Raw genomic sequence first — 13,139 nt, forward strand, 5'->3', positions numbered from 1 at the left:
AGGGTTTCTCCATGTTGGTCAGGCTGGTCTGGAACTCCCGACCTCAGGTGATCTGCCCACCTCGGCCTCCCAAAGTGCTGGGAATACAGGCGTGAGCCACCGCGCCTGGCCGGCTGACTACAAATTTTTTAAGTGACCATTTAAAAAGTGAAATTTTCATCTTGTTTGGCATCAATCAATAGTTCTTTTGTTGACTCCGGCTACCTATTACAGCTGCTTTTTGGAATAAAATCGGTTATAAATAGTTTAAATTAGCTAAGTTAAATGAGTACAACTACTTCTCTTGAGTTCTGCTCGGTAACAATAACTATCTTAGAAAGGCTTAAGAAAAATATTGTAGAGAACCTTCAGTATAAAAAGTGTAGATGATGAACTTTGTGAATGTATGCCATTGATTGAATACCTTTTGATCTTACTGTGCATACTTTCTTGATGTAAATATTTAGTGCAATATAAATATTTAGTGCATGATTTCCATAGCAGATGATAAGTTTATATTGATTATAACATGGTCTCGGTTGATATTTTTCTGACAAGTAAGTTTAGGTCATGTTTGGATTTTGTTTCCTATTACCTAGAGCCAACACAGATCTATAGATGTTTTTGAACTCGGAATCTCATAGCAGTAAGTAGTCAGCAAAATTCATCAGTATTATTTCTCTCTTATAACTGCATCTGTATTCAGTTTTAACGTTTTTAAAACTCTTTTTGTAGCCAATATTTTTGCACAGAACTCTTACTTACATGTCTCATCGAAACTCCAGAACAAACATCAAAAGGTACATTTTATGAATCTTATTTCAAGCTGATCAAACCATGTTAGTTTTATTTTAAAGTACTATTTCTCAAAATTAAAAAAAAATGAACAAAAATAAGTACTGTTTCTAACTAAAAATTTAATATGAAAACTGAAGTGAGAGAGTGACTGGTTGAATTGGTTGCAGAGTGGTTTTCAATAGTATAATCTTTGTAAGTCTCAGGTTGTTACTAGCTTTTTTTTTTTTTTTTCCCCGTAACAGAAATGAGGCTGGGTGTGGTGGCTCATGCCTATAATCCCAGCACTTTGGGAGGCCAAGTTGGGCGGATCACTTGAGGTCAGGAGTTTGAGACCAGTTTGGCCAACATGGCAAAACCCTGTCTCTACTAAAACAAAAATTAGCCGGGCGTGGTGGTGTGTGCCTGTAATCCCAGTTACTTGGGAGGCTGAGGCAGGAGAATTGTTTGAGCCTGGGAGGTGGAGGTTGCAGTGAGCTGAGATTGCGCCGTTGCACTCCAGCCTGGGCAACAGAGCGAGACTCTACCTCGAAAAAAAAAAAAGAACTGATTTTAGTAGTGAAGTGAATAAAGTGATTTTACTGATTATATTTTTACTCTGTGCCATGGGTTATTTCTCTTTTTTGTTTGTTTGTTTGTTTGTTTTTTTGAGACAGAGTCTCTGTCGTCCAGGTTGGAGTGCAGTGGCGCGATCTCGGCTCACTGCAAGCTCCGCCTCCTGAGTTCATGCCATTCTCCTGCCTCAGCCTCCTTATTTTTTTATTTATTGTTGTTGTTGTTTTGTTTTTGTTTTTTTTTTTTTTTTTTTGAGAGAAATCTCACTCTTGTCCCCCAGGCTGGAGTGTAATGGTGCAATCTTGGCTCACTGCGACCTCTGCCTCCTGGGTTTAAACGATTCTCCTGCCTCAGCTTTCCAAGTAGCTGGGATTACAGGCACCTGCCACCACACCTGGCTAAGTTTTGTATTTTTAGTAGAGACGGGGTTTCCCCATGTTGGCCAGGCTGGTCTCGAACTCCTGACCTCAGGTGATCCACCCGCCTCGGCCTCCTAAAGTGCTAGGATTACAGGCATGAGCCACCGTGACTGGCCCTTTTTTTTTTGAAACGGAGTCTCGCTCTGTCTCCCAGGCTGGAGTGCAGTGGCGCAACCTCGGCTCACTGCAACCTCCGCCTCCCAGATTCAAGAGATTCTCCTGCTTCAGCCTCCCGAGTAGCTTGGACTATAGGCGCGTGCCACCATGCTCGGCTAATTTTTTGTATTTTTGGTACAGACGGGATTTCTGTGTGTTAGCCAGGATAGTCTCGATCTCCTGACGTCAGGATCCACCTGCCTTGGCCTCCCAAAGTGCTGGCATTACAGGAGTGAGCCACCATGCCCAGCCTGGCCTTCTTTTTTTTTTTTTTTGAGATGGAGTTTCGCTCTTGTCTCCCAGGCTGGAGTGCAGTGGTGCGATATCGGCTCACTGCAACCTCCGCTTCCCGGATTCAGGCAATTCTCCTGCCTCAGCCTCCCGAGTAGCTGGAATTATAGGCTCCCGCCACCACACCCAGCTAATTTTTTGTATTTTTAGTAGAGATGGGGTTTCACTATGTTGGCCAAACTGGTCTCAAACTCCTGACTTCATGATCTTCCCGCCTTGGCCTCCCAAAGTGCTGAGATGACAGGTGTGAGCCACTGCGCCCGGCCTCCGCTGGTTATTTTCAAGTTTGATAGAAGTTGAGGATTTAAATATTTACTAAAGGGCTCAGGGTAACTATATTTGTTACGTAAAATTTAAGTTAATTTTTGATTATTGTGTGTAATTTGAATTAGCTCCTGTAATGGTGGGTTCAGAAAGTCTCATTTTATATCTTTGGTTTTTTGTTTTTTTGTTTTTTTGTTTTTTTTGAGACAGAGTTTCACTCTTGTTGCCCAGGCTGGAGTGCAATGGCACAATCTTGGCTCACTGCAACCTCCACCTCCCGGGTTCAAGGAAGTATCCTGTCTCAGCTTCCAAGGTAGCTGACATTACAGGTGCCCACCACCACGCCTGGCTAATTTTTTGTATTTTTCATGAAGTCGGGGTTTTACCATTTTGGCCTGGCTGGTCTTGAACTCCTGACCTCAGGTGATCCACCCACCTTGGCCTCCTGAAGTGCTGGGATTACAGACCTGAGCCACAGCGCCCAGCTTTGGTGGTGGTCTTATTGAAGGGGAAACACTTTTGAAATCAATAGGATGAAGGTTTTTTAAAAACAATGAAGTCTCAAATCATTAGATTTTAAAGTGGGGTCTGGAGGTGGGAGACAGCTTATTTTTGCTGCGTAACATTTAGTACTTAACCATACATAATTATCAATGCAAGTTTTTTGTCCTAGGTGCAAGATTATATTTATTTGAGAGTATCAGGTGAACAAGTTTACATTTAAAGGTGAGAATTGTGTTAAGCATCTGGTATTGTCATTATAGTTTTAGTAAAACCATCAAGTTATCTGGATAGAGTTTGAAACTAAGCTCTTTGGTGGACTGCTACTGTTTATTAAGTAGGTATCACATTTCTATAGCAAGACATAGTTGAGTTTTGTAAATCTACTTGTATTTTGAAGGATTGAAGTGTGAAAATTATTTTTCTTTGGGCAATCTTTCTGAATAGAGAGCGTGCATGAGCAAGTTTGCATTGCAATTAATAGGTGAAAATTACTGAGCACCTAAGTAACTAAAAAGGAGGTGATGAATTAGGTTACAGAATTAGTTTTGTCCACCCTTTACCTGTCTACTCCATTATTTGATTTTTGCCAGCATTCAGCATGCTTTTTCTGTAAAGGACCAGTAAATAGTAATTATTTTAGGCTTTGGGGCCAGGATGCAAAATTGAGGATATTATGTAGGTACTTCATATTAAAAGAAAGAAAAAATTTACAGTTTTTTAAAATTTCAGTCCAAAATGTCAATCTGTAAATTTTTTGTTGATAAAAATACAACAATGTAAGAACATTTTGTAATACAGGCCTACTAATGAGAAACGAGAATTTTATTTTTGTGAGGGTAGGGGAGATAACACTTAGCTGAATTGGGGTTCAGAGTTAGTGTTTTCTATAATCAAATCAATTGCTAATGTTTATCTGTAAAAACCATTCTTTCCGGGCTGTACAAAAACAGGCGATAGGCCAGATTTGACCATGGTCCATAGTTTCCCCACCCTTGATTTATTCTATAAAACTAGTAGAATTTGACTAACTGTTTTGTTTCATCAAAGGTTTTTTTTTTTTTGAGACAGAGTCTTGCTCTGTCGTCTAGGCTGGAGTGCCGTGGCGCAATTTCGGCTCCCTGCAGTCTTCGCCTCCCAAGTTCAAGCAATTCTGCCTCAGCCTCCTGAGTAGCTGGGATTACAGGTGTGTGGTACTACGCCCAGCTAATTTTTGTATTTTTAGTAGAGACAGGGTTTTACCATGTTGGCCTGGCTGGTCTCAAACTCCTGACCTCATGATCCGCCTGCCTTGGCCTCCCAAAGTGCTGGGATTACAGTCGTGAGCCACCGTGCCTGGCCATCAAAGCATTTTTAATATAGAAGGTCAGTTGAGTTGCTGCCTAGGATGCAACCTGATCTTAATTTACAAAGTAATTAAATTATTATAAAATAAGTTTGCATTCATAGATTAAAAAGTACACATTTATTTTATTATTATTATTATTTTTTGAGATGGAGTTTCGCTCTCGTTGCCCAGGCTGGAGTGCAATGGTGCAATCTTGGCTCACTGCCACTTCCACCTCCTGGGTTCAAGTGATTCTCCTGCCTCAGCCTCCCGAGTAGCTGGGATTACAGGCATGCGCCACCATGCCTGGCTAATTTTGTATTTTTAGGAGAGAGAGGGTTTCTCCATGTTGGTCAGGCTGGTCTCGAACTCCCGACCTCAGGTGATCTGCCCACCTCGGACTCCCAAAATGCTGGGATTACAGGTGTGAACCACCGCGTCCTGCTAAAAAGTACACATTTAAAATCTAAGTTCCATTTTCCCGTCATGTTTATTAATTTGTCCCATTGCAGGATATGTTTCTATTGTCTGCATGGGTAGAGATAATTTTAAAAGCTTGGTTAAGTAAAAACTGATTTTCTTAATTATTGCCCTTTAGGTTAAAAAAAAAAAAAAGTCTTTGGGGAATTTTTAAGCAATCTGCCAGCCAAGAAACAAATTTAAGTCCCACCTAGTTTAGTTCCTACAGAAATGGGTAGGAATAGGCTAGGCATGGTGTTTCAGACCTGTAATTTCAGTATTTTGGGAGACTGAGTTGGGAGGATTGCTTGTGTAACATTTAGTACTTAACCATACATAATTATGAATGCAAGTTTTTTGTCCTAGGTGCAAGATTATATTTATTTGAGCATATCAAGTGAACAAGTTTACATTTAAAGGCGAGAGTTATAGGGTCAGCCCTGGCAACATGGCGAGGCCCTATATCTACAAAAAATTAAAACAATTAGCTGGGCGTGGTGGCTCATGACTGTAGTCCCAAATACTCAGGAGGCTGAGGCAGGCAGGAGGGTCACTTGAGCCCAGAAGTTCGAAGGTTGCTATGAATGTGCCGGTGCACTCTAGCCTGGGCAGTAGAGGGAGACTGTGTCTCAAAAAAAAAAAAAAAAAAAAAGTATGGGAATCGTTTAATCATCTTGTTAGATGCCCGATCTTATTACTTATTAGGACTAGTTATTAAGAAATTAAAGCACAACTCGTTTGCTGTTGTCTTCAGCGTAGTTGGTGACTTTGGAAGGTGGCAGATTTGGCCCAGTGATTGTCGTCTTTTCTCAAAATGTTTTCAGAACTCCTTTTTTGCTATTACAACAACATAATATCCATTGTTGGAATAAGCATATCACTCCCTTTAAAGTCATACTCTCAGTTGTGATATTAATTCTGGTATATTTATTAAAGTCAGCTTGTGCTTTACTCTTTCTAGAAGTATTCAACTTGTATAGGCTAACACTGCCCCAACAAAGTAGAAATAATAGGTCACGAGAAGGGCATCTTTTATTGAATCCATCTTGCTAGATTTTGTGTAAGCTGTTTCTGAAGTCTCCCAAGAAAATTTTCTGAAATTTCTTGAATTTTTAAATATTCTCCTTTTCGATGACCTTTTGATAATTATTTCCTACTTTAAATCTGACCTACAATAACATTACCTTTCTAAAGAACAGAAATACTTGGTGTTGGGGGAGGAGCGGCTTTTATATAGTTGCTTATAAGGTTTGTTTTGTTTTTTTCCTAAGGAAGGCTGGGTTGCTTTTGTGATCTTATCTGTTTCAAATGGTTAATATTCAATTCTGTTCACTTCTCCTGTATACAGCTTCATAAAGGTAGACGAGATGAACCTTAGAACGTACAGTCTTTTTCTGCAGACAGAATTTCTTAATCATTACATAAACATTATTCTGAAAAGTTTCCAGTAATTTCTTGGCCCTCCTCAATAGTAACTTTCAGTATTTATACTGAATAGCTCTTTGCAACTAGCCTAAAAGAGTCCTTTATTTTTGTTCTTTTTTCTCTCTTATCTGTGGAGATTGAAAATATATTGCCATCCTTCAGAAAGCACTTCTTACTATACTCTATTGGATGAAACTTTAATATTGAAGTTTTCAGTAACTCTAAAGGTAAAGAGAGAAGCTTTTTTTCCCTTAAGATCTTCGCTATGGAGGCTCTTCTCATTCACTTGAAATATAGATTGTATCAATTCTGCTGTAATATCAGTAGTTTACTATAATACATTTACATTAACGTTTCTCTACTGATAATTTTTACAGTAGTTGAATACAATAAATAGCTCTTTTTTGGCCAGACATGGTGGCTCACACCTTTAATCCTAGCAGTTTGGGAGACAGGGGTGGATAGATCACCTGAGGTCAGGAGTTCAAGACCAGCCTGACCAACATGGTGAAACCCTGTCTCTACTAAAAATGCAAAAATTAGCCGGGCGTGGTGGTGCACACCTGTAATCCCAGCTACGCGGGAGGCTGAGGCAGGAGAATTGCCTGAACCCAGGAGGTGGAGGTTGCAGTGAGCCGAGATCACGTCATTGTACTCCAGCCTGGGCAACAAGAGTGACACTCGCATCTCAAAAACAAAACAAAACAAACAACCAAAAAAAAAAAAAACACAAACAAGAAAAGCTCTTTTTGAGGAATGAGATCATTCGTAATTTTTGGTGTCTGCATTCAAGCATTATAAAGTAATAAATTGATGTGGAATACATGTGGCTTTTCAGGTCCTAAAGAGGAAGGGACTATGTGAGTATAAAGAGAAACATTTTTTCTAATTAAATTATATATGGGTATAGATTTTTAGACTCTATCTCTAGAACATGTCATAGACCACCTTAAGAACTAAGATGAGGCTTGTTTTACAATCCATTCATTCTTTAATTGCTTTGAGAAGTTATACTTAAGTTTCTATTTTTTGGGAAATAGCTTTTTTCTCTTAAACTTGTCAAGTTAAAAGCTAATAGTTTTATTACGATTTGATGGATCATTCCCTAACTTCAAAATTTTTTCATGATGTCAACAACCATCTCTTTAATATGACATCATTGAGCTTTAGGCTTTGCTGATAATCTTTGAGGATACCTTATGAACTTCAAATATATTTTATAGAATATTTCTTTTTTTATGTGATGGTGCTAGTACATATTTGTTGTGTCGCTTAGTAGACGTATTAAGTGTTTCAGAATACACATAATTTATATTTGTTTGGCTTAATTCAACAGATACTTGAATACCTACCAAGTATAAGGCACTATGCCAGCACTGCATAGCTTTCCTTGAAGAAGAGCAATTACTGCCCTTCAGGAGTGTATAATCTAGTAGGAGAAATAAAATATTTACATGAGTTTTACATGTAGGAAACTGAATGAAAACTAAGTGTCAAAATAAATATAAACCCAGTACCATGGGTAAGGAGAAATCACTGGTTTGGGAATAATTGGGTAAAAGGTTTAATGAAAACAAGTTAGCGTTTTAGATGGGGCTTGAAGGCTTGTGTGCTGTATTATACACCGTCTCCATAGTATTCATTGTTATGGCTAATCATCCATAATTTATCTTACTAAAAATAATCAAAATCTGATTTCCATCTTGCCTGTTAGAGTGACAATAAAGTATAATTTGTTTCTTTTTTCCAGTTGAGAAGTGATTATTTTGTTTATCTCTTTCTTCCAGGAAAACATTTAAAGTTGATGATATGTTATCAAAAGTAGAGAAAATGAAAGGAGAGCAAGAATCTCATAGGTAAGATAACCTATCAGTTTACATTAAGTGATATACTTTAGGAAAGAGGAAAAATTACAGTGATAATTTTCCTAGTGATCACCTTGATATAAGGAGTTAGAAGGAATCTTAGAGGTCAGTCAGTTTGGTCCAAACTCACACACAAGTCAGAAATTAATTTCTGTAGCATTACTGGCAGGGAATACTTAAGCTGTGGCTTGAATACCTCCAGTGTAGGTGTATTTATTATTGTTTGTCTTTATTACCAGTTTCTTCCATTTTGAGCGAAACCTCTGACTTCAGCCGTTGGTCTTAACTCTACCACCTCATTTAAAGAGGGATACTCACATTTATAGTATATGTGCTAGGTACCGTGGCAGGGACTTCACAATATCACATATCTTGTAAGTTATTCTCAAATATGAGAGGGGTTCTCTTTTTTCCATCTTTTTCTTCTCATTTAAATCTGTCAGGCAACATATTCATAACTTTTATTTCATATTTGAAATATGTTTCTCACGTAGTTTCAGAAACGTGAACATTTGGACAGAATCTACTTATTGTACGTTATCAGATATATACCTAGAACGAATCCCTAAATATTCTGACTAGTCTAATATCTGTCTACTCTAGATAGTATGCTTCTATTTATTTTTTGATATTTTTGATAGAAAATTGAATAGTCTAAAGAGAAACAGCAGCTTGGGTGGTGTTTGTTCATTCATTAACTACCTTTAGAGAGAATGCAGAACTAAAAATATTAGATTCTTGAAAAAATAGAGTTGGAAAATTTGTCACAATGCATTTTTCTTTTCCTTCTAGTTTTAAATCACAGCTTACGAATTTAGATAGGATATACACTTAATGATGCATCATTTATGCATCTCATTGTTTTCCCATTGTTCTGTTGACTGGTAAAAGACTTCCTTTTTTTCAGTTTGGCTTCCTTATATTTAAAGTTTGGCTTTGGAATTAAGTGATTTTTTTTACTTGGATTGTAAAATGATATTTTTTATTTTATATCCTGCAATCTTGTGGGGTTGAAGTATAATTTATATTTCCATGTCTAGGCAATCCTGACTTGTAAATAAACTGTGATAGTCCATTCTAGAAGCTGAGATCCTGAATTGTTACCTGTTATATCTGTTAATGCCCGGGGAGGACCCTATAAGATAGAACTGAGAATATTCCCAGTGCACACACATTTTTCTTTACTGGAATTTATATTCCAGATTCTTGTCTGGTCATCCACCCTAGACAGAGCTCTTGGGATCCTCAGGGCCTTTTTTACTTAAAATACAGACTGTAGTAAGATCCTGGTCTGACCTCCCTGCTGCTTTTCTCCTGCCCACATTAAAAGTTTGCCCTATAGTCATTTCAGGGTTCAAGTGAGAAGGAAGCATGAACCAACAACAAGAACACTTGACTCTTTTCTTCATCTTCCTCATCAAGGTTTACCTTCACTACTAAACCCTATTACTATCTCATTGTGACATTGGGTTTGAAATTACAGAGCTTCCCTAAGTAAGAGTGTGTGGGAGATACATACTGTTCAATTCTCTCTGAACAATTGTTTCCCCAGTAATTTTGTTCCTTTTCACCCGGTGGGTTCAATAGCAACTCAAAGATTAAAATCAGAGGGTTACATGAATTCCTGCTCGTAGTTTTGGAAGAGAATTTTTTCAGTCTTTAGGGTCTAGCTAGGACCAGTGAGTTGGCCATTTAAGCCTCTCAAGATTCTTATGAATGTCTCAGTATTGCTCCCAGAGGCACTAAAGATGAATTAAGAAAGTGTATCATTTTAAGTTTACTGCTAAGACCCTACATTATTAACTTTCTTTAATCTATTTCTTTTTTTTGAGATGGAGTCGTGCAGTGGTGCTATTTCAGCTCACTGCAACTGCCACCTCCTGGATTCAAGCAATTATCCTGCCTCAGCCTCCCAATTACCTAGGATTACAGGCGCCTGCCACCACACCCAGCCTTTTTTTTTTTTTTTTTTTTTTTTTTTTTGAGACCAAGTCTCCTCCTTGCTGAGGCTGGAGTGCAGTGGCGCGATCTTAGCTCTACAGCCTCCACCTCCCGGGCTCAAGCGATTCACCTGTCTCAGCCTCCTGAATAGGTGGGAATACAGACGTGCACCACCACACCCAGCTAATTTTGTATTTTTAGTAGAAACAGAGTTTCACCATGTTGGCCAGGCTGGTCTTGAACTCCTGACCTCAAGTGATCCACCTGCCTTGGCCTCCCGAAGTGCTGGGATTACAGGTGTGAGCCACCAAGCCTGGCCAATTTTTGTATTTATTTATTTATTTATTTTGAAATGGAGGTTTGCTCTTGTTGAGCAGGCTGGAGTGCAATGGCGTGATCTCCGTTCACTGCAGCCTCTGCCTCCCGCGTTCTCCTGCCTCAGTCTCCCAAGTAGCAGGGATTACAGGTGCCCGCCATCACACCCAGCTAATTTTTTCTTGAACTCCTGACCTCAGGTGATCTGCCCCACCTCAGCCTCCCAAAGTGCTGGAATTACAGGTGTGAGTCACTGCGCCCAGCCTCCTTTAATCTATTTCTTATTTCAAATTAAGGTAATCTTATTTTTCTCCTAAACCTATCACACAGGGTTGTAAGAAGGACCCTAAACACCAGTATATGATGCCAGCAGTATAAATATTTGCTTCTAAAATCTATTGTCAAAGATAACACAGGCCGGGCATAGTGGCTCACACCTATAATCCCAGCATTTTGGTGGCTGAGGTGGGTGGATCACTTGAGGCTAGGAATTTGAGACTGCCCTGGCCAACAGGGGAAAACCCTTTCTCTACAAAAAACACAAAATTCAGCCAGGCGAGGTGGTGTACACCTGTAATTCCAGCTACTTGGGTGACTGAGGCAGGAGAATCCCTTGAACCCGGGAGGCAGAGGTTGCAGTGAGCTAAGATTGTGCTACTGCACTCCAGCCTGGGCAAGATGTGACTCTGTCTCAAAAAAAGAAAAAAGATGATAAATCTTTGTTGTTCCATAACATTAGTAGAAGTTAATATCTTAAGTCATACACAAAAGTATCTCTCCTCCATTTATATTCTTTTTTTTTTTTTTGAGACGGAGTCTCGCTCTGTTACCCAGGCTGGAGTGCAGTGACGTGATCTCGGCTCACTGCAGGCTCTGTCCCCCGGGGTTCATGCCATTCTCCTGCCTCAGCCTCCCGAGTAGCTGGGACTACAGGCACCCACCACCTTGCCCAGCTAATTTTTTGTATTTTTAGTAGAGACGGGGTTTCACCGTGTTAGCCAGGATGGTCTCGATCTCCTGACCTCGTGATCCACCCATCTCGGCCTCCCAAAGTGCTGGGATTACAGGTGTAAGCCACCGTGCCCAGCCTTTTTTTTTTTTTTTTTTTTTGAGACAGAGTCTCACACTGTTGCTCAGGCTGGAGTGTAGTGGTGCGATCTTGGCTTACTGCAACCTCCATCCCCCAGGTTCAAGAGATTCTCCTGCCGCAGCCTCCCTAGTAGCTGGGATTACATGCATGCCCTACCACGTCTGACTAATTTTTGTATTTTTAGTAGAGACGGTTTCACCATGTTGGCCAGGCTGGTGTCAAACTCCTGACCTCAAGTGATCCTTCCACCTTGGCCTCTCAAAGTGTTGCAATTACAGGCGTGAGCCACTGTGCCCAGCCTTCTTTTTCTAAGAGACAGGGTCTTGCTCTGTTGCCCAGGCTGGAGCACAAGTGGCTGCTCACTGCAGCCTCTAACTCCTGGCCTCAAACCATCCCCCTATCTTAGCCTCTTGAATAGCTGGGACTACAGGTGCATACCACCATGCCTGGCTAATTTTTAAATTTTCATAGAGGCAGGTTCTTGCTATGTTGCCCAGGCTGGTCTCAAACTTCTGGCCTCAAGTGATCCTTTCAGATTGGCTTCCCAAAGTTCTGGGATTACAGGTGTGAGCCACCACGCCTGGCCTTTATTTTCTTTACAGAAGGTCTGATATGATGCCTTACATCCTTTCCAGCTCTTGTTTCTGGTACTCCAGTTTTGAATTTTTCATGGATTTTGACCAGGCACTAAGGCTGATTAGAATAAGTCTCTTGCCTTTGTGTGGTTGTATATGCTAGCAGGATTCTAGGGATTCTTATGCTGTCCTACCAGTTTTGGAATTATCTTTTTTTTGTTGCTGTTTTTTTGAGATGGAATGTAGCTTTGTCGCTCAGGCTGGAGTGCAGTAGCATGATCTCGGCTTACTGCAACCTCCTCTTCTCAGGTTCAAGCAGTTTTCATGCCTCAGCCTCCTGAGTAGCTGGGATTACAGGCATCCGCCACTACGCCCAGCTACTTTTTGTATTTTTAGTAGAGACAGGGTTTTACCATGTTGGTCAGGCTGGTCTTGAACTCCTGACCTCAAGTGATCCGCCTTCCGTGGCCTCCCGAAGTGCTGGGATTACAGGCGTGTGCCACCGTGCCTGTCCCCAATGTTGGAATTCTCTGGTAACAACTCTTGAGTGCTGAGTGCATCTCCATGGACTAAAATGCATCATGAAAAGATTTTTAAATCTGAGTTGCTTCCAAGTGTTTACCAGGGCCAAACGAAGCAAAATGTCACTTCTCTCTTGCCCTTATTCCTCTTCTATTCCTGGTCTTCTGTTAGTAGCTGGAGAAAAATCCCCTCAAAGGATACCCGAATTAGAACTTTTATTAGGGTTATTTTCAAGCATATATTTTTATTTTTTGAGACAAAGTCTTGCTCTGTCACCCAGGCAGGAATATAGTGGCATGATCTTGGCTCACTGCAACCTCCCCCTCCCAGATTCAAGCAGTTCTCGAGCCTCAGCCTCCCCAGTAGCTGGGATTACAGGCACCTGCCACCACACCTGGCTAATTTTTGTTTTTGTTTTTGTTTTTTTTTCAGTAGAGACAGGGTTTCACCTATTGGCCAGGCTGGTCTCAAACTCCTGACCTCAGGTGATGCACCTGCCTCGACCTCCCAAATTGCTGGGATTACAGGTGTGAGCCACCATGCCTGGCCTTATTTTTATTTTTTGAGACAAGGTCTTGCTTTGTCACCGAGGCTGGAGTATAGTGGCACAATGATAGGTCACTGATGGATTGAACTCGTGGACTAAAGGGATCCTCCTGC

At 40.4% G+C, this 13,139-nt stretch overlaps 1 protein-coding gene across 1 annotated transcript in view; it reads left to right on the forward strand.

Annotated features, from left to right (window-relative positions):
- LOC129017574 (polycomb protein SUZ12-like) overlaps nt 1–13,139 on the forward strand; it is a 66,521-nt gene that overhangs the window by 2,712 nt on the left and 50,670 nt on the right. Inside the window, 3 exon segments of the mRNA XM_054458201.2 lie at nt 579–625; nt 715–779; nt 7,959–8,027. Coding sequence (XP_054314176.2) covers nt 579–625; nt 715–779; nt 7,959–8,027 — 181 coding nt within the window.

Source organism: Pongo pygmaeus, chromosome 19, assembly GCF_028885625.2.
Source record: "Pongo pygmaeus isolate AG05252 chromosome 19, NHGRI_mPonPyg2-v2.0_pri, whole genome shotgun sequence".
NCBI lineage: Eukaryota > Metazoa > Chordata > Mammalia > Primates > Hominidae > Pongo > Pongo pygmaeus.